The 22,164-nt window shown below is 45.2% G+C and overlaps 1 protein-coding gene across 2 annotated transcripts in view; it reads right to left on the reverse strand.

Annotated features, from left to right (window-relative positions):
- Positions 1-11,562: 11,562 nt before the first annotated feature.
- The window catches only part of PRKAR1B (protein kinase cAMP-dependent type I regulatory subunit beta), a 91,400-nt gene continuing 80,798 nt past the window's right edge, over positions 11,563-22,164 (reverse strand). For both annotated transcript variants that reach the window (XM_015643077.2, XM_015643078.3), the window contains exons 10-11: positions 14,486-14,567; positions 11,563-14,084 (exon numbers count right to left, since the gene is read on the reverse strand). In XM_015643077.2, coding sequence (XP_015498563.1) covers positions 13,912-14,084; positions 14,486-14,567 — 255 coding nt within the window. In that variant the 3' untranslated portion in view covers positions 11,563-13,911. The remainder of the gene's footprint in view (positions 14,085-14,485; positions 14,568-22,164) is intronic.

Below are 22,164 nucleotides of genomic sequence, written 5' to 3' on the forward strand. Positions count from 1 at the left end.
CATGGCTGGGTACAGACACCCACACTGCAGGGACAGGGACAGGGACAGGGACAGGGACAGGGACAGGGACAGGGACAGGGACAGGGTCACCCCCTGGCTGGGCACAAACACCCACACTCAGTCCCCATCCACAGGGGCTGGGCACCTTCCCGTGGTCACTGCAAACAGTGCTTTTACCCAGCCTTCATCCCAAGAGCCTCGATGCCCTTTAGCCTCTGCCATTGCACAGCCCTGGGATTGTGCAGCAAGGCCAGGAGCTTTCTCCCCTGGGTGGGGAGCCCATGACAGCCCCTCTCCATTCTCTCCCTTCCATATAAACATATATATAGGACTGTCCCCATATAGTGGCAGCTCCACACATGTGCTGGTGGGCGGGTAGCTCTGCATTTGCCCTCATGATTTCATGCCAGAAACATTTGCAAGTTCAGCTCGCCGCTCGGTTTCCCCTCTCTCTCTCCTTCTCCCTTTCAGGGTTACTCCCCGAGGCTGCAAAGGCATCCCACGTTTCCCCCACCAGGCCATGGGCTCCTGCCTGCCAGCATCCCCCCAGCTTCTTCATTGCCTCAGCCTGCCCCAACCTCTTAAAGACTTCCTTAAAGACTTCCAGTAAGATCAAAATAAATTTTGCCATACGTACTGCTGTTATCAAGCCTTCCCTTTTTGCCTCTTTTCTCAGCAGCTATTTTGGGATGATTAATAATTCACAGTAAGGCTTGGTACAGCAATGGTTAAAGGGATGAAGCTGAGCTGACGCAGGAGCCTTCTGGACAGAAGTAGTTTTATAAAGTCTTATAAGTGCTATTTTTTTCTTTAGGAAAGGAGTGGATTTTTTTTTTTTAAGTTTTGTGAGAATAGGAATGTTTCTCTTTTAGCCAATTCCACATACTTTTTGTTATAGGAGAAGATGTGGTCTGAGGGTTTTAGCAGAGGCTAAAACAGGGGAGAACTGGATCTATTTCGGTGGTGTATCAAGTGGATAGGAAATAATCGAAAATGCTGTGTTAAAAAATGAGTTTAGCAGCAGCTCCAGGCGAACCCTGTTCCACAGAGAGCCCTCCCTCCCCTCACCTGCCCAGCACCCAGCAGACCTGGCAAATGTGCAGATTTGATCCATTTCCACCCTTTGGCCAAAAGACATTCCTTTAATCATGGCCTCCTGGGAACTGAGGTTGCGAGTGTTTTTGTGTTGGTAAAATGAAGCATATTGGCTGCCAGAGGCTGTTTCAGGGCTGTGCTCAGGGGGTGCAGCTCAGTGGACAGACAGGTCTCTCCTGGGGCTCCACTGGGATGCTCCCACACATCCTGGCTGATGGGCAGCCTGTGGCTTTGCTCAGGTTGAAGCACATCAAACATTCCTTTCTGGGCACGGTGGTGCAGCAGCCTCCTACCTTGTACTGACTATTTTTCCTTCTGCACCTGCTGCCTGGGCTGAAATCAGAGCTCAGATCCATCCGCTCTCATCCCAGCACCCTGTCTCCATCGCACCCTGCTCAGTGGAAAGGTGATGGAGCTTTTCCAGGACCTCACATGACACACATCCCCTTCTGAGGACATTCACTGGTCCCATCGCTTCAGACACACCTCCAGGTCTGCCAACAGCCTTGCCTGTAATGATGGGTGGGATGTAAAATGGATTAAAAAGCAGAGGCCAGAACTTTTTAAAGTTAATCTCCTAATGCAAAAGGATCATATTTGGCAGCAGCATAAGGCAAGCTCTCATCAGTTTATATTTCTGCTTTTCTTCCCTTTAACAATCTAATTTTGTACATTGCTGTGTGGAATCCAGATACAGATAATCCTCCCCCAGTTAACACCACTCTGGTCGTGCCCTATGGAAATCTTTGAGCTGCCTGTGCAAGCTGGAGACATGAGGGTGCTGTGCTGGTCTAGAGACTGTCTGGAGGGACTTCAGCAGGTAATGGACAGGTCAGGGCCACAAGAAGAGCTGCTGGAAACACTTTTCATGAGCACTTTTGGAGAAAGTGGTCTTTTGTGTTTGCTTCTCACCTTACACTTTGGTGCAGGGGACAGTTGGTAGCTATTGAAAACAGAAATATTCGGATCGTTGCAGAGGAGAAAATCACAATTTTCTCTGAAAAACTTTCACACCAAATGGATATTTTCTGACAAACTATTCAGCCAGAACGACCTTTTGTGCTGCAGAACAAACTGTGATGAACATTTTTTTCTACCCATTATGAATGTCAGAATTTCTCTGACATTATGAATCCTGATGGGGGATTAGCTAACACAGCTCATTATCAGCACATGTAGCATCAGAGAGGAGGACTTGGAGCTATGTGAGATCTCAAAAACAGCCATCTGATGCCAATATGCAATTTGAGATGCTGTCTCGACCAAAAAGGAGGATCCATGGGCTAAAGTTGGTGCCTATGTTAATCCCAGCTGTGGGTGAAGTTGCCCCAAGGCTGAATTTTCCTCAAGAGAGTCAAACCGGGGAGTGGATAAACTTCTAAGAAACTCAGAGTGAATGAATTAGTGGAATTACTGGGTATGGTCAGCAATTAAATTATGAGTCCACTGCAGAGGAAACAGGATGCATTTCTAAAGGGCTAAGAATGGCCCCTTTGCTAGATTTATTGGGCTGAGGTGATGAGCACAGGGTCAGATAATAACCTTTCAAACCACCAAGGCAGACCAAATATGCTTTGCCATGGCCCGCTTGCTTTTCAATGCATGTGTGTCATGTTTGGAAAACAAGGCCCTGTCTGTCCTGGCTGAAACAGCAGCAACAAAATAACACTGCTTGTTAGGGAAATGCCACTGCAGGAAAAGATAATTGAAACATTCAGGCTGGCAGTACATGGGGATAAAGGCTATAAATCCTGAAAGCACGCTGCCTTATCTCGGGCAGGAGCTGCCGGCGCTGCTCCTTGGCCGGCGTTCCGCCAGGCCGGAGAGGCCTGCTCCGTGCCCGGCTCTCCTGAGCGCCGGCCTTCAGCCAAGGCCACCAGCCTGAAACAGCAGATACCTGTCCCTCCTCAGCTCTCCTCCCTCCCAGGCAGAGGGGGAAGCATCTGCAGTGGGTTGGGGTGTGTGAGCTAACCCTGAAGGCACACGGCCACCAAAGCACTGCGAAGAGGCACAGAGCTGTGTCAGGGAGGTTTAGGGTGGATGTGAGAGAAGGTTCTTCACCCAGAGGGTGGCTGGATCCTGGAACAGGCCCCACAGGAAAGTGGTCACAGCACCAAGCCTGACACAGTTCAAGTGTTTGGAGCACGCTCCAGAGCACAGAGTGGAATTTTTGGGTTGTTTTGTGTGGGGTCAGGAGTTGGACTCAGTGATCCTTGTGTGTCCATGGCTCTATGAAAACAGAGGTGGGGCTGGGAGGGACACACAGACCCTTATGGAGCCACTCCAGGCTGTCCAGCTTCACCCAAAGGGCTCAGTGGGATGGAGCTGCTGCTCCACTGCTCTACCCCATTGCCAGGCCTTTCCTGATGCCACCACAATCTACTGCTCTAGGGGCTCTGAAAATATCTTACATTACACAGTAGAAGTCGTCAAGGAGCCCCCATAATTCACCTACAAATCTGACATAAAAATGATGCAAACTTTTCTTCTGGGTTTATGTACAGCTGAAACATGAGCAATAGAGGGGGAAAGCCTGCAAACAAAACTAGTATCCTCAAATCTTCTGCTTATTACGTGGCAACAAAGGTATGTGATGCTGCAAAGCTCTTGGCTTGTGGCCTCGCCCTGCTCTCACACAAGTCCTGGAGAAGTTACACAAGAGCAATGGGAATCCATGAATTTTGATGAGGAGTATCCCTGCCTCTCACCATTCGTACCTTTGTGACAGGAGGCAGCACAGAGATGTGCTGCAAGGCAGCTGGATGGCAGTGACCTTTTCATTACTGCCCAACAGGGCACCCCCTCTCTTTGTCCATCCAATTTTTCATGCTCGGTGCCTGGTCTCCTGTTGTGGCACTGAGATTCTTCTGGGAGTGGTTTTTCAGCTGGCAGCCTGGGCAGAAAAGCCCAGCCCCAGCCAGGTAAAGAGGGTCCATGATGGGACATGAGCTCCAGGGAGCACATTTGGGCTGTAGGGCAGCTGCCCTTTGAGGTTTTTTGAGAGCCCACCCTCTGCCCCTTTACTTTCTTTTGATGTTCTTCAGATGGAGCCAGGATTTACAAATGTTTGACTGTAGGAAAATAATGTAGAGGAGAATGCTATTTCTCCCCCTGCTTCTTTCCCCATCTGCTCAAGGGCTTGATCCTGCAAGTACTGCTGAGACAAACCAACAGATGGGGGGAAATGATGTTTTCCAAGACCCCTCCAAGGTGGGCAGTAGCATAGAGCAATCAGCTCCGGTCTGTGTTGCTTTGTGCTTGACAAGAAGCAGCCAGAGAGTCTCCAGGGAGACCTGCTTTTCCTAAGGTGCCAGTACAACTCCTTACACGGAGCACAGCACTTTGAGGTCCTGAGGCATCGCTGTCAGACCCCAGCTTGCTATGGAAATGTTGCTCTGGGGAGGATTACCTCTCTCTGCAAAACACAAACCTTTCTTCTTCACTGCTGCAGTAATTTTTCTGCAATTATAACTTACACTGAACAGCTCTAACTGCAGGCATTAACAGCACAGGCTGCAGCCTCCCTTTACCTTCGGGTGGACAGCATGGATCAGACGGCACCCGGATGGTTTCAGCATGAATCACTCACTGCCTCTGTAACCAACATTCCCATAACCTAAATCTATCAAAAAGAACATAAACCACATCAGAAGCCAGTTCTCAGATACTCATTTGCTAAGACTTTGGAAACCTCTTATATTAAACAGATCATCTCTTTACAGGAGTATGAAGCTGCCCTAATTATACAAAGGGTGGAAAGGGACGATCTTCCATCTGGGGAGGCTGTTTAACTTCTTCTGGCTTCCTAAAAAGCTATTTTCTTGTAAACTGAGCATTCCTTCAGTGGCCTGGTAGACACAACATTCCCCATGTCCCAACTAAGTGCTGTGCAAGGAGCAGCAGTACCAGAGCCAGTCAGCCTGAGCAGCCCCAGAGGGGCTGGTGCTGTCTGCCCCTGGAACACCCCATTCAGAGCATGATGTGCTGCCAAACACAGTTCTGCTTTGGCTTTTGCCTGTGGTTCCTCAGCAGTGGCCTCTGGCCTGTTTTTTTTTTGGAAGGAAAAGGTGCTCTGGGCAGCCCCCTTGTTCACACCAGGAATCACTGTGATCGTAGGGACCTCAATGGGTGAGCAGTAGCTCTGCAGCATTGGTCTGGTGGCTCTGAGGTTTCCCCATGTGGCTGGAGATACAATGAGAGCCCCAGATACTCAGGAAGAGGAACAGCTTCATCACAAAGGTTGCCTCATTTCTCACCAGCCACCATGGCCAGGTCCACCCACACCGACCACCCAAGGAGGGTGATGTCCCGGGATGCCAAACAACATCTCTCAAACCCCCTTTGCTTGCAAAACTTGCTCAGCTCTTTTCTGCTGCTGGAAAACCAACTGTGAGTAGCAGTGAGGTGTCAACTACTAACACCAAGTCACATCTTCTAGGGAGGACATTACTTCCATGTTATGATAAACCCAGGTATTTTTATTTGGCATCAGTACCTTTTATTATTCCCTTCCCTCCTTCATCTGTCATAAATACTGTGATCAGTTTCTGCTTGTGTACATGCTCTGGTAGATGCTATAGCACAGCTGACAGGCCTCAAATTTACACTTTGTGGGAGGCATATTTCTTTCCAAAGGTTTTACATTACTACAGGTAGCAAGTCACAAAATAAACCTTTGTTGCAAATATCATTTGAAGTTAATCTTCATATAATCCACAGTAAATATTTATGTGCAATGCAATAGTGGCCAGATTTGTTTACAGTTTGAAATTGTTAGAGAGGATTCCATATAGATTAGTCAGCTAATCTGCTGTAATCTTCTTAAAAAGCAACTGAAATGGGTTTTCTTTCACTGAATCATGTTAGCCCTGTCTATGCAGTGACTTCAGATAGGGAAGGGATTCAGGCACAAAAGGGCATTTACCTTGTGGGTGCTCACAGCATTGCTCGCATTGCAGGAGAGCCATAAATTTCCCCTTCTGCCTTAGAGAACAGGACAGCTGCAATGACTGAATTTAAGCTGAGATGAGTGTCAGGCTCTTCTATCCCATTTCCTTGCTGCAGCTTTTGAACTGTATCGCCTGGGGATAAACTGATCTTTGATGAGGCACCTGCACGGTGTCTGCACAGAAGTCATCCTTTCTGAATTTATTCTGTTTTATTTCACTCCCTTCTAAGGAGATCTACAGGAGGTGCCTTTACCTAACATGCTCCTGGGTTAATAAGGAAAGCATCCCATATCCTTTACTCCCAACTCACCTTTGTTCACAGGGGAGTTGCAGCTCAGGGTGGAAAAATATTTTAGATACTCACTGTACTTCACAGAAGGTCTCTGGGTGCTGTGGGCATCCATGGCACAGGTGTGTCTCCTCTGGGCTGTAAGGTCCAGGCTTGGACCTCTAATAGCCCAGTGAGTGAAGGGCAAAGCCTTGGCAGATATCTTCCTCCAACCAACCAAGCAACAAGTTTGTTTGGGACACTCAGCAAACACATGGCAGAGATGATATGAATAGTGATGAAATCCCTTTCATGGTAGCTTTCACCAATATTCAGAGGTTGGAGGATCTCTCCAAGTCCTTGTTCCAGGTGTGAGGATACTTACACAGAGGTGGCCTCATGGATACAAGGAAACAGCTGCAGCATGGGTGAATCCTGAGCTCTCTGCATCCTGTCTCTCTATATATATAAGCAGGAGTATAAGTGTATAAGCAGGAGACAGGCAAGGAACAGCAGTGCTAGGAGAAAAGGGGGATGAAAGAAATCATCCTGTGGGTGTGAGGCCACCACACCAGAGACCAGCCAGGTGGTGGATGGGGTTTCCTGTGGTTCCCTGTTCACCACTGGTTTAAACCCATCTCCTGCCCCCTTGCACTGGGAAGGTTGGGCACCTGCCTGCAACATGCTCCTTCATCCAGGCTTGAGCAGTGGCTGCAGCACAGCTCTGCATCTGGAGGTCGAGACCTGGAACCTCCCCAGGGAAACCTGGGCAAGGCAAAACACACCTTGTGTCCCCCCATAAACAGCAACACTGGCAGGACTGTGGCTCCCAGTCTGAGAGGGGACCTGGCCCATCACCTGTGCTGCCCTCTGGCAAACACATCAGCCTTTGGTGTCGGGGAAGTCATTTCTCTCCCTTTCACACATCCCCAGTGCCGGTAGATCATTTCAGTGTGGGTTCCTCTGAATAATACATTCATCCACAGTCCTTCCCCCACCCCGTCCTCAGCAAGGCCTTCACGAGTTGAATACGGTGGCTCGGCTCCAGCACACACAGCTGCCATCACTGCTGCAATTCTTTTGCCTTGAGAAAAAGCATATACAATTTAATATGCTCCTGGCACAACAGCTTTTCTGTAGCAGAGGAGGCGGGTTTGTTTATGGCTATTTTGATAGGGCAGCTTTCATCCGGACACAGGTTCTGCTGCATCTCCCCGCCCGCACAAGGGTGCTTTTGTTGGGCTGGTTCTCATGTTCCTCTGCCCATTTTGGTACCTTCTCCTGCTCCCTGCAAACCCAAGGTTTAAAAAGCCCTCTTTGCTGATCATGTTATTCTTTAAAAGCTAGATCCTGGGATAAGAGCCAGACATACAAGGCAGTGGAAGAGGGTGTGATGCTTTACTGGATATGTGTCAAGGATATGAACCATCCTGCCATCTCATGGGAATCTGGCCCATGGAGCAGATCTCATGGTGCTTGTGGTGGCTGTTAGCAGTGACCTACAGGCTTTCCAGGCTGGAGAGCAGCTCTGTTGCTTTCTCAGACACCTTCTGTCTCGCCAAGAGCCATATGAACCATGCACAGGGGCATAACTCCTTCCTCCAGGCAGGGCCAAGACAGGGATTTTCCATCCCTGCAGGAGCTGGCACTGAGAGATGCAGATTCCCTTCCGGCAGCAATTTCCAGAGTCACCCTTACGCAAGTTAAACTGTGAACAGTGACACATCTCCCTGCTCTGCACTCCCAGGGCACCTCAGCTCCCCAGGCAGGGTGGGGTGTGGAGGAGAAGTACCTCAGGGCTAGAAAGTCTCAATCAAACAACCCAGAGTATGCAAGCCCAGCCAACTCCTTCTATCTGGCAAGCGGCTTGAGCTGCCCCTGGTTGATGAGGAGAAACAATCTCTTGTGTTTTTCAGCTGCTGAGTCTGGTCCCTCTCACTGCCACAGTGGAAATAAATGGTGGGAGGGTTTAGCCAGCACTAATTCATTGCCACGTTCAATCTGAAGCCGCTGCGACTTTGTGCTTGGCCCACAAACACAACGGAGAAAATGAAACCGGATAGAAAATACAACGGATCATCCGATCATCGTAAGCACATGGGAGCGAAACAGAGTCACTCTGTAGTGCACATGAATTCCACACATGTGGAGGAATGCAAAGCAGCTATTGTACCCCCACTTTGCAGATTCATTTCACTGTTTTCCCAGTTTATCTGGAAAATACATACTGCATGGTACTGTACGTCGTATTTCACTGCTATGCACCATGATGTCTTCTAATGGAACAATCGCCATGCTTGTAGTCTAAGGGCAATACAAAAGTGCTTTCAAATAATAACAATACATTTTCTGTATAAAGAGGATAGGGAGTAGCCACTTCCCAGAAAGGCTTGATTTCCCTGGAGCCAGCAGTATGAACATCCAGAGAGCCAGTAACAGCAGGCAGTGGTGAGAAATTCCCTACCTCATCATCAGTCTATACATCCTATTTCCAACTGCCAGCTCTGGGCAGAGTGGAGACTGTCAGCACCCACCGAGGGTAAGGTGAATGCACCCAGTGAGTCTTGACAGCACAAGGCTCCATTTATCCCATCGGGGCTTGGGTGGGGAACACTTTTTTGACAAAACAACTCTTTTTTGAACCAAAGCTGTGAGCAGAGGAGCAGCATTCTCACAGCCCAGCTCCCAGAGATCACACAGCAGTACAGCATCTGCCAATTCATTCAGCACTGCTGGCCCATGCAGCAACATGGCACGCCACTGTTCCACGTTTGGAGGCAGTTTATACTGGAATAGGAGCAGTCTTCTTGGGTAAAACGATTATTTCTTTCCTCCATAAGATCTCACGACTTTTTAAAGGGAACTCTGCACAATTAAAGCACAGCTGGGGAGGGGCTGACACACTCAGAAGGGAAAAGTTATCCTTGTACATCAGATAGGAGTCAGAGCAGCTCAAGGAGACGCTCATGCTTTGCTTTCCTTGCCCAGCAAAGTGCAGCCTCTTTTCTAAAAACTCAATCCAGATTTTTAGACATCAGAAGAATCACTCTGGTATTGGAGCCTGATCAAGCACAAAAAACATCCTCAGCTTTCAGAAAAATACCAGATGGCTGCAGATGCCAGCTCCTTCGGCCAGGCGGTGTTTTGAGAGAAAAGGCCAGCTTGTTGTGAGAGTGCTGCATCCCAGATACAACTCTGCAGAGCAGCAAAGAACCACAAAGAAATCCCTGGAGGAGGAGGAACATCCAAGCCAATGTATTCCCGTAACATTAGATTTTCAAGGCTACACATATGCTCATATCCAAATATGCTCTCTTTCTCCAGAGGGAAGAGGGACCTACAGAAGTGACTGGCTGGAAATGCTCTTATGAGTTTCTGAGCAGTCGTGTGCACTTGAAGCTCCAGTCAGAGTTGCCAAATCATTGGAAAGAAGTTAAAAAAACATGCCTGGCAATGTAAGAGGGGATAATTTAGTCTCTACATAGTGAACTGGTCTTTGGAATATCAACTGTGAGACTTTAAGCTGGTTGGTTCTCAGTCACCTTGAGGAGGTCATCATGGTGCTGCTGCTGCACGGGATAATATCCTCTTTGCCCTACCTAAGTGGGCACAAAGAACAAACAATTCTCCCATAAATAGGACAATGAAAGGATTTATGCACCATTTAAGACTTAAAACTGAATGGGATGTACACAACTTGTGCAACTTTCACAGCAGGAGAAATGTCACCCTTTGGGTGACAACTCCACTTCCAAAGACCACTGACTGCAAGAGAAACAGCCCAGCAGCCAATAACCCAGCTGGGGTTACTTGGTTCTCCAACAGCTCTTGAGAGCACCTGAACCCCACCAACACCTGAACAGGTAACAGGGTGTCAGACCATGTTTGCTTGATGATCAAGGAAGGATTCACAGTGTTCATGTGACTCAATGACTTCCGCACCATTTTAGCAGCGCTTTAGTGCCACAAAGCAGTGGGAATGCCTGAGCCAGCCAGAGTAATGTGATACACACACACCAAAACCTGGTCAGCCACATGGCCTTGTAAAATCCAGAGGTGCAATTAGTTTCTATTAAAAAAAAAGCTTTTTCTTTTGTCTCAGGAGTCTTGAAATGGCCGTGACACAATTAAAACCAACCAAAAAAGGAATGCAATGAGGAGTGGTGAGATGCTCTTTTCTGGGGAGCGTGGGCTGGTAATGTCCTTCTGGAAGGACCTCAGAGAGAGTGGTCACTTTTGATTACTGCATAATGTGAGTAATTCTCTGGAAAGACCAGTCCTTCCCTCCTGAATCATAGCGAAGGGGGGAAAAATAACACGCTCCAAAAACGGAAAGCTGGACAGCCCTTGGATGTCGGGAGCCGCCCAAGATTTCTGTGCGAGGGCCACCACAGAGAAGCTGCAAGGAGTGAGCCACTGGCCCTACCCTCTGCTCTGGGGTGACAGCTCCAGCTCTGGAGCCAAGCTTGGACCATAACACACCTACTGCAGTGCCCACCCAGACCTCTGTTAGGTGGGGTGGTGCTAACAGCACACGGAGCACCTCATCACCCAGAAGCCACTCTTACCAGTTTTTCAACCCATGCTCAAACCTCCATACTTGAGCTACAGGTGGTTCCTTTGGAGGCTCTGCCTTCTCTGAGAAGATTGTCCTCAGTGTAGTTCCTGGCCAGCCCATGGCATGAGCACAAGTCATGGCAGCAGCACAGTGCATCCCTGGTACCAAAAGTGGGGCTGTGCTTCAGTCCCAGGGCAGCCACACTTCTAAAAATCCATGTGTGACCAAAACTTGAATGACTGGGACAGATCCCTGGTGTGGCTGGGACCATGGGCTTTGCTTGTGATATTGTGGAAAAAGGAGCAGCACTGGCATTTGAGAAGGAAAGAGCCTGTTTTTCCCCAGGTGTACCCCATGGCTGGACAACAGGCTCAGCATCATCCTGAGGGTTCCACAGCCAGCACCTGGACAACAGCAGGAAGATCCCAGAGACACCTTGGACCCCTATTTCTTTATATAGACATATATGGTTACATTTAAACAAATGATTTTTTTTCCTTCGTGCTAATCCTCCACAAAACCAGTTTGGTTTCCATTACTATATATAGCACTGGGAATCGTGGTCTATTTTTTGTCCCTTTGCATCTGATTATTTTCAGTAGAGCTCAAAGTTTTGATGATATGCAGATTTTAACTGGAACATGACATCTACTCACACAGACTTCCATTAGCAATAAACCCACAATGGCCGCTTATAACGTAGAAGAATTTTATTCATACCATAATCCTGTCCCATCATCCACTGCAAATATTACAATTATCTTCAAAATGTCACTGAATATCATTTTGTTCCACTTAAAGCACAGGAATCCTGGTGTTAGACAGTTACATTTCTCTTGAGATTGCTTATAACAGAACCATAATTCAAACGTATTTTCCATGAGCTGTAAAGGTTTAAAGCAAAGAATCTGCAGTGTGTCTGTGTGCTCGAGTAACTTCTAAACAGTGAGGCTAATGCTTGGTGTTTGACAAGAGATGTGTCCTGCATATTATGCAAAACGCTCACTTTTTTTACCAACACAACAGAAATGCAACAGGTAAAAGAACATACTTGAGTGACTGGTAACATTTAAAAAATATTTCTTTTTAAAATTGCACAAGAGAATACAAAAACAGTGCAGCAAATAATCAAATGCGTATACATTGACTTATCTATATAGAATGGGAGTCTGCCTACATAAATGCACATGATATAAATTGCAAGGTTGGAAACTGAATTGTCATATTTAATAACACATGCAAGAAGCATAACATAATCATAATAAATAGCAGCAACAAATATACACTATAACAGGACCACTGAAATTATGCTAAAATAAATTAAGCACCTTTAAGTGATGAGAAGAGCGTGAAGCTGAGAAGCTTTTTAGCTCTGTGAGAACCACTGTGGGCAGCTACTGGAATACTGGGCCCTTGGTGGGAGTCAACAGGAAAGTGTCCAATTAGTATTTGTTAATTCCAAAAAAGAAAGCAATTGTGTGTCAGTAGGAGTCATTTTAGCCATTTAGCCAGCTACACCTCTAGTTTCAAAAGGGAGATTGGTACCATATTTCACTGCTTAACCTTTGGCATGTCAAAGGTACAGAAAGTTTGTATTTACTCAGAAGAATGTTATTGTAAAGAAGAAATGGAGTTTTGGCCCAACTGAAGGGCAGGCAGTGCTGTTAAGGGTGGCTGAGATGCAGAGCTTTGATGCATGTGTAACAGCTAGGTTACCTGCAAGGTAAAGCTTTGCAAATCATAATCCAAATGATCCCATCCTTGAGGGCTGTGCAGATCCCTAACCCTGAGACATCTGAAAAAAGCTCCATTCAGGAGGAGCCCCATGTCAGGGCAGGGCAGCAGTGACTGCCAGCAAGGCTGTGAGGCCCCTGGAGGGACCTGGGCTCCAGGATCCTGGTGCTCTTTTTTACATAATACCTGTCTTTTGGAGGAGAAGCAGCATTTTGAAGCACTTATTTGGCTTTCAGAAAATTTTAAAAAATTCTAAAATTTAGTCATACACTAGTAGAAAGGCAGTTGAATTTAATTAAGTAGACCTTATTAAAAACAAGCTGCTGTATTTGTCCCTGAAGTGCACCTGGCACCATCTCTTCAGTATTTCATATAATGTTCAGAGAAGTGGCTGAGGACATTCTGCTGAGTTTTGAAGCCAACTTAATTCAGCAGAGAAGCCCCCATTTGACTTCTAAGGACTTTAATGTAAATCCTCATTTAAAAAAAGCTGAGGACACCTAACTTAGGTCCTAAAGGCTCCATTTGAATTCTTACAAAACATTGTCCCTTGACCTCTTCACCCAGAAGACTGGTGCAGGCTGTTTGCCTGAGCATATCCTACAAAGCAGACCCAAAAGGGTTTGTGACATGGAGGAATATGGCCCCTATATCTAAGCCACAAACAAAATCACTCAAAAGCTTTACTTTTCCCTGGCTTGCTGGAATGATCAAAACCTTCCTCCAACCTTCCCCCTGAAACTGCTTCTCATCAATGAGACTGCCACTCATTCCACGGGATTTCGGAACCCCCCTGTCCATAACCAGTGAAAAATCTTTTAGAAGTGACAGGCAGAGAGATATCACGGAATCACAGACTGGTTTGGGTTGGAAGGGACCTGAAAGGCCATCAACTTCCAACCCCCTGCCATGGGCAGGGACACCTTTCACATCACTTGATCAAAGAACCTTGACAAAAGGTGAATAAGACCAGCTTTAAAGATAATAAAAAAGCAGAAATTCATACGTATTTTAAATAGTTGAACCCACAGTTTCAAGCAATATGAACCAACAATAGGTAAAAATCTTGTCTGCAAGCCAAGAGCCCAAAAGAGCTCCAATCTTCCCTAAAGCTAGTCTTACCCAAACAGTTATCCTTCCACTTCCATTTTATGTGAGATTTGAGCTGACATCCACTAGGTGACACAAACAGAAAAAAATACACATAAAATGCATACTTCTTTTTTTTCTTCATAAAGCTATGGAGCTGCACAGAGCAAATTTTAAGTGCACAAGGTCACATGAAGGCAGCTTTCCAGAGGAATCATTTAGACAGTGAGCGAAATGAAGCTGTTGTATCTCTGAATGTTTCTCTTGAGGATCTCGGAGCAGGGGCCGAGCACTCGTTCGAAGCGGGGCCGGTCCAGCTTCACACACTTGAGGGGTCCACGTGCCACCACCGTGGCTGCCCGGGGCCGGTTGAGCAGCAAAGCTATCTCACCTGGAAACAGAGACAACTCCTCTCCTTCAGAGGGTGCATATTCCACCATCCCATTGCTCTGCTTGTAGAACATCTCCCTTTATATATCTCTTGATAGACACTTTACATAATTCTGGTGACAGTACAAATGCATTACACATGCATAATGCATGTGTGTAAAATGCCTTTGAAAACAAATGCTTTCAGAGTGTTTTGCTGATTCTGGATCTGTCTCCTGTCAGCTACACTGGTGTAAACCAAGGAGTGGATTTGGCTTCCCTGAAACCTCTGAGCATCGCTGAGAGCAGCAGCTGACCTGCACGTAACCCCTCGCATGTAAGAGTGGAACACTAATTAAGACAATAAGTACTTGACCCAGACGTGCCTGTCTTTCTGAACCACGCTTAGCTGAATTTTCTTACCAAAATAATCTGATGGACCAAGTCTTCCAACTTCAATGTACTCCTCATTGTCAGACCTGCGCTGCAGGACGGAGGCTGTGCCCTGGGAAGAGAAGGGCAGGGAGTCAGCTGGCTTTGCTCAAACCTGAGTATTTCCTTTTGTGTATCACATATATATGATATATTGATATATGAATGAAAGGAATTAAAGGATCTGAAAAAAATAAATAAATAAAATTATTTCTCTGTTATGAATTGTATGGATGCAGATGTATTCAGCTCATAAAGAGGACAGGAACAGGACAGAACCCAGAAATTCATATTTAACTAATGCACATCATGCTTTAATGTAAATGTATGGTTTAATATAATTTAAAATATGTTCTTTGTGGATGCAGAACCTTAGAGAGAGAGAGATACAGAAAAGATTTACATTAAAAGGAATAAAAAGGTAATTTTCCCAGTAAAAATCCTGGGACATGATTTTGTAAGAGCAACTAGAGCTTATTCCTCAGCTGACCTATTGCTGAAATGGGTGGCAAAAGAAGTTTTTAATGCTTGTTGTAACAAAGGGTGGTGGTTTTTTTACTGGCTTTGCCTTCTCATGGTCTGTAGTGGTCTGGACACCTGCAAATCAGTCTCTGGAGAGATGGAATGTGCCTTGTCTCCACTACCCTTAATAACTGCTGTACCTGACACGTGCTAATACATGTTAAAACTCAGTTACAATCTATTTAAACCTTCAAAGAGTTTTACATGCAGAAATATTCTGACCTGGAGGAAATCTTAAATTATTGTGGCATAAAGCTTTTGTAGAGGAACAGAGAAGGTATCTGCTTTTCTGGAAAAAAAATTATAGTAACATATGAGAATATTTTCTGAGTCCAAACCAAAATCATAGGGAAAGGCCAAATGTTAACATATTTTGATTTTAACTGAAAAACCTCCATCCAGAGCAGAGTATTCAGTGATCATTCAATAGCTGCAAATATCCTGCAGCGTCCTTCAACCAAAAGAAACTTGTGCACCTCCAGGAGGTAAATCTTATTTCTTCTGTCAAGTTTCCAGAAAAAAAATCCTTTTCCTTGATATAACTAAATTGTTCCACCAACACTGCAGTTTTCCAAGATCTTCCAGTAAATCTGCAAGGGCATGAAAATGCAGATAGTGCGATGAGTGTTGTTATTCACACTTGCTGCAGCTTTCAGAACAGACCCACATTCACAAGCAGCACTCTCAGAAATACCCCACACAGGGAATAATGGCTGCATCAATCTCCCTCTTGCAAAACTTTGAATCAGGTGCAGCTCAGTAAATTGATGCTGTTCTCGTTGTCTGTACAGTGAAGATGGATTCAGAGTCACTTCTTGCCCCTGTCCTCCTCTCATCTCCATCTGGAGCCTGGCAAAAACTGAACCCTTTGACCCAAATAGCTGCCTGCAATCCATGTCTCCAAAAGGAATTTTTAAAAAAATCTTTTATTACAGATGTTTTATTACATAAAACAAAAAAAATTCCCTGAAGTAATCACAGTGACCACCCAGGTCAAATGAAGAAAGGACTCAATTCCCCACTGCTCACCTTCAGCACATTGCTATAAAGGTAATCACAATATCAAGCAATATTGCTTTCATCTTCCCAAGTGTCAGCTTTTATTGTGGCTAATATTTTTCTGACAGGGTCCATGTGATATAGGACTCCAATAAGCCAGCCTTCTGAAGCAATTTCTTCCACTGTTCCACTACAGTCAGCCTTTTTAATCCAAGAAACACCATATCTGCTGGAGAAGGACAGATGTGTCTGGCCTCCACAATAAACACTTGGCTTGGCAGGATAAAGCAATGCATATTCCAGATCCATATTTTTTCCACTCTTGTTTTAACAGTCACATAGGCTTTTCCCGTTGCCCAGTGAGAGCAGGTCTATCTCAGAGCAAAACAAGTTTCCTGAAGCCCTGACAGTGAGCACCCAGATGTCAGCTCTGATTACACTGCTTGGCCCCTCGTTGCACCAGCCACCAGCTCCACAAGTACATCCTGGAACATTGTCAGAGTGACCTTCATGGGAAGGCTGTCCACCCCAGGAAACAAAGAAGATGTTTTTATAATTGCCTGCCTGTATCACCTTCACTTTGTGTGTCTTATCTCTGGAATCAGCACTATTCTGACTGTAGTCGAGGAGTCCAATTGTAGACAAACAGTGTAAATGGGGCAGAAATAATATAGAAATATAACAATAAAGAACAAAATAATACAGAATAAAATACTACAGAAGCAGTCCTTCATTACCCATATATCTGCTAAAGTTGTCATGAATTCAGTTTTGACTCCTACCCTTGTTCTCATCCCAAGTTTTGTGGCTGTTTTAAATTTTATTTATTTTACTTGTTACATCCTTCTGATAAAGTTTTTCATTTTTCTGTCCTTCTTGTGCTTTAGGATGTCTCACCTCCCACAAATGATAGGACTGAATAAATCCTCTGGGCCCTATCCCAGGAGGTAAGGGCATTATCTAACAAGGGTTCAGGGGCTCATCGCTCTCACTCTCAAATGCATTTTCTCTCTATGGGGAAGACTTCTCCTTAAATGACACACAAAACTTGGCACGATGAATCTCTGAAACAAGCTACATGATCCTAGATTTGCAGGATCAGGCAGCTTAGTGCTGCTCAACTTAAAATACTGTCTTGTACACTGATACCCATTTCAGCCTCCTACACCACCAAGCAAACCCTACAGAGCACGAGCTCGAAGGCTGCCGAGAAGGTTTGACACTGTTTAATAAATCAGCCCTTTGTGATGATATTAAACTGAAGGCAGACAGGCATGTCTTTCTGCTAACAGACACTTGGGAGTGAAATTATGGTCTTTGGGGGATCCAGGAATATTCTCTTTCAGTCACTGGGGAGTGCCTGTATTCCCAGAAACTGATAGCATTAACCTTCTCTCCTCTCCTCTGAGTAAATACGAGCATCCTATTGCAAAAACAACAAGAGTAGGAGTTCCCAAAGCACTGTGCCACCAGCATCTCTCTGCCATGCTCACCCCACACACCTGCCTGCTCCCTCTGGCACTGCTCCTGAGCACTGCTGGGAGTGTTTATTCAACTCCTTCCAAATGCTTCAGCAGTTTGTTTTGCAAAAATTTATGCCTTAGATATGGCACCGTGATTTATGATATAAAAAATAAATTAAGGTTTATAATGCATGAGTTCCCATCCTCTCCAAAGTAATGAGATTTTGATAGATGTTTCACTTTTAAACTCGCAGACCCTACAGATAGATGAGGAAGACATTCTAGAGTGTGGCCCATCTGGATCAACACTGGGATTCCCAGGCCTTATCCTGCAGGTACTTCCAAGCATTAATTGCTTCAGGAGCCCTGTTTTTATATTTAAGTATGAATCCTATAGCCAGCAGCTGGCCTAAAGAGCCTGGCTACAAAAGACAAGTATGATTCATGGTGCTAAAAACTGAAATCCTGTATTTTTTCCCTCTATTCCAGCTCAGTGGATCAGGTGGGATCACTCCCAGGCAGCACAAGGCAAAATCTGGTAGTTTGTGTTACCCCTGGGTGGGGCAGGCAATGCAGGATGGGCTTCACCAGGGGCAGGGGGTGGGATGGGAAACCCTGCACTGTTTTAGAAACTTTTTGGTTTAAAAGTCAGTCATACTGATTGGCTGGTTTTGTTGGTCTAACCACCCATTTTAAAGATCTAGCCATCAATAAAAAATATAGTGGAGCTCCATCTGGGATAAAGGATAATTATTAAAAAGAAGACATTATTAAAATTATAAGAAAATAACTTAAATTTTCACAATCAGGAAGTTACTACTTGATTTTCTAGTTTTATTTCATACTTTTTTTACTGACTGCTTTTAAAAAAGCACAGGTGACATTTTTTGCCCATGGCCTCAAAATGCGGCATTTTTATCCTAGTTTTGAGCTTAGAAAGCTTTTCTAGCCTATTTTATTTTCCTCTTCACCACCCAGCCCAAAGGGCAGTGCAGTGTGTGGAATTAGAGATGGAAAGGTCAGGCTGATCATCTGTGATTGCCATTAACTCCATCGATGGCAGCTCTGAACATACCTTTGCTCTTTCTCACTTTGTTAACCCACACACTCCACAATTCACAGGTTCAAAAGATAAGTTTCCCCTGTCTCCACAGCTACACAAACCCTCATTAAGGTGCTGCTATTAAATCTTTGCAGTTACTACAAAAGGAGAAGGAAGGGGCTTTGCTGTGGCACAAAACGCTGCTGCTCCCACGGCGAAGCAGAGGGACTGGATGGAGCTGCAGCAGGTCTGAAATGAATTAAAAGATCTGTCACACAGTATGATTCTGGGAGGATTTCATTTAATTGTAGGCAAGATGAGGTTTGTGGAAGTAATGTATTTTATTAGATCAACAAGCAGAGCTAGAAAAAGGGAGGAGAGCTCTTGGGCTCATGTCTGTCTTCATGTTGCCCATTTCCCCAGGTATATCTAATAAAATCCACCATTCATCTGCCTACAAACAGTGTTTGGGCCATGTTCTTACATTATAACAGCTACAGCTATATTAAGTTGCATCTTATTTAATCATATCTGCTTCCTAGAGCATCTCCAAATCATTAACTTAATTTAAGGAGAGCCAGAAGCTCAAAATGCTACATATTTCCTGGAAACTCCTGGGAGTTGGAACTAGTTGATATTTGGGGTCCCTTCCAAGCAAACCCATTCTATGATTCTATTAAATAGTGATTGCCTGGTGAATCTGAGAGACCTGTCAGCCAATGCTTCAACCCCCACTTCAAAAAGCTAAAATTCAGTTGTCTGATGTGAGACCTCAAGCAAATTCGGTGCAAGTTTGGAAAAACTCATCCCTCTCAGCTATCCCTCCTGATGAGCCAGTTGTGATGGTGGGAACAGGCTGCCAGAGCAGCCCCAGGTTTGCAGTGACTGGAAAAGTGGTGGCTCTTTGCTTTGCTTATCTCAAGCAAGTCAGTTCTTTTCTGCATTCATTAGAATTCACTATAAATACTGCACAAGGCAATGCCAAGGTAATGAGCTGCTGAGAGCTTTTGAGAATGAATATGCAACATTTTACACATCCAGCTTTTTTAATTTGGTTGTGACTCTGTACATTTGGAGTTGCACTGATTTCCTGGGATTTTTAGGAAGCCAGCATGTTGGGAATGGGGTTAGGATTAATAATGCAAGCTCAAAGGAGCTCTAAAGGCAATGTTAAACAAGCTCTGCTCCCTGATCCCCACCCAACCTCCTTAAGAGAGCAGTGCTGCCAAAATCACCTTTACACTGTCAGTGATCATCACTAGGTTGTCAATTCATCTCATTTGCCATCATTCTCAACAGCACATCAAATTCTAGCAGAGATGGAAAGCACCAGTCCCTGCCCAGCTGGCAGAGCTCCTGGACATCTTCACTACAACCACAACTGATATCAAACAACCTGCAGGTTGCTGTGTGTTTTATATCACACCTGCATCAAACTGCCCTACACATGCCCAAACTCCTGGTTCTCTGCTATTCAGACATGTTTATATTAGTTTAGGACTGTGGGTTTAAGAATAACACCCAGACCCAGGAGAGAGGAACAAAGCTGTCTAGAGCAGTCACCAAAATAGCCACAAACATTAAGGTACTTTTAAAGACGACAATCAATCATAAGCCAAGTGTAGCTTAAAACAGCAGAAAGAACTAAGCCACAGGGCATTTCCTAGGGATATACAGGAGGCCAGGGTTAAGGCCCAGACATGACTACACCCAGCCCATCATTAATCACCAGGAAATGCCTTTGTCTTGATCGTTCAGTATTTAAAATCATAGATGTCTGACACAGGAAGACCTTTTCAGTAGTTTTGTTCATCCTCCTATCTCAGTACCTCAGACAATCTTTCCCTTCAGTGTTTCTTTGATACAGCCTGCATTAAACCTGTGCTATACCTATGTATTCCTCTTGAAGTGAAAGAAGTGCTGTTACTAAATGGAAGTCAACATTCAGACAGAGAGAGACCAGTAAACACAGTGAAAAGCCAAAAGAAATTGTCTCAACAGCAATTTCCTTTGTGCATGGAGACCATTGCAGTACTCTGGTGAAGTAAAGTGGGTTTTGCACAAAGAAGAAAAAGATTGAATTTCTTGTTTTGTTAAGCCTTTCCTGTTGAAAGGCTTTACAGGAGCAAAACTTTAAATTTTATAGTATATATTGACTTTGAATTGTTGCCTTTGAGCCACAGCAGCAGAGCTACCATCAGGCTAGACCACACAGATGTCCAGTAGAGGCATATCCACATGGTGGGGGACTCATGACTCCATCATCATCATCACCATCATCATCATCATCATCCCCATCATCAGACAGAGGGACACCACAGCCCCAATGCCACACTTCTTCAAACCACCAGGGTTAGGGTTAGGGATAATCCCAGTTGCCAACAGGGAAGCCTGGGAGTGAGGGGATGGTGATAGAGGAATCAGATACCAGCTCTGAGCCATGGGAGGAACCCCTTGCCTGGGGTGTGATCCTCCTTGGCTAGTTGTCCTGGCTCCATGCCCAGAAGGCTGGGAAGCCATTGCACCACAGCCTTTGGGGTTCCTCTGCACTTCTATCTTTGCTCCATTCGGGGATTTTGGTCACCCCTTCCATTACACATTCAGTCACCTGTTGCAGGGGTGACAAGAAGCAGAGACAGTCAGTAAAGGTGGGCTCAGATGTTGGTTTTAATGAATCATCTCAGGGATACTTAGCCTTGACTAATCAGTAGCTTCTGTGGGAAAACAACTGAATTAATATTCATCCTGATGCCAGATTTTAAAGACCTTCTGTGCCAAGTGCTGTGGATTATTGGCAACAAGGCCCTGTTTTCCCCCCTCAGACATGTCAGTGCACAAAGCAATAAAAGTCACAAAGGGAAAAAAATGTTGCATTTTAGAGATTCTTTCTTTCTACAAAGCTAGCCATTATCTTGACTCTCTCTGAAGCCAGGAAACGTCCACTGAGTCAACATAAAAGTGACTTTATAATGGGTTATTCATCAACTGTTATATTTGTGACTGACCTGACAGGGCTCATCTCCTGGAAGCAGAGAGCTACCACCTACAGCCAGGGCAGGGGTGAATGCATGGGAGAGAAAACACGAAAACAGTGCTGAACCTCCCTCACCCTGCCCGCAAAATCCTTTCTGGTGAAAATCGTTTTTAGCTGTTAATGCTGTTTTACGGCCCAATTACTCCTACCACCATCTGCTTCTTTGTGAAAACATTCTGTAGATGCTGAAGTAACCAGACCAAGCAAAAGGCTGAGGCAGACATTGTCATTAAAGTCTCATAACTAATGCTGTGACCAGGGCTGGGAGAGCAGCTGTGGCCAGCAAAAGCAGCAGCTTCTGAGAGAGAAATAAAACTTGGAGTAAAATGGGGAAAGGAAAGAAGGGAGCTCATCACAAAGATCAGGAAAATCCCCCATGGAAAGTTCTCTTTGACTCCTTCCTGTTGGTGAATCTAGTCTGTTCAAAGGACCAAAACATTACATTCAAAAGAAAAAACCTCACAAACTCAAATTTGCCTCATCCTGGAGCACTCTGGGGAGGGTCTAGCATGCTCCAGAAAATCCACTCTGCACAGCTAATGAAGGAGCCCTAAGGGCTATATTCTTGCAGCAAATCTGCAGTCAACTCAATGATATCTTTGCAGAGGAG

The sequence above is a fragment of the Parus major genome, chromosome 14 (assembly GCF_001522545.3).
Source record: "Parus major isolate Abel chromosome 14, Parus_major1.1, whole genome shotgun sequence".
In the NCBI taxonomy this organism is placed as follows: Eukaryota; Metazoa; Chordata; class Aves; order Passeriformes; family Paridae; genus Parus; species Parus major.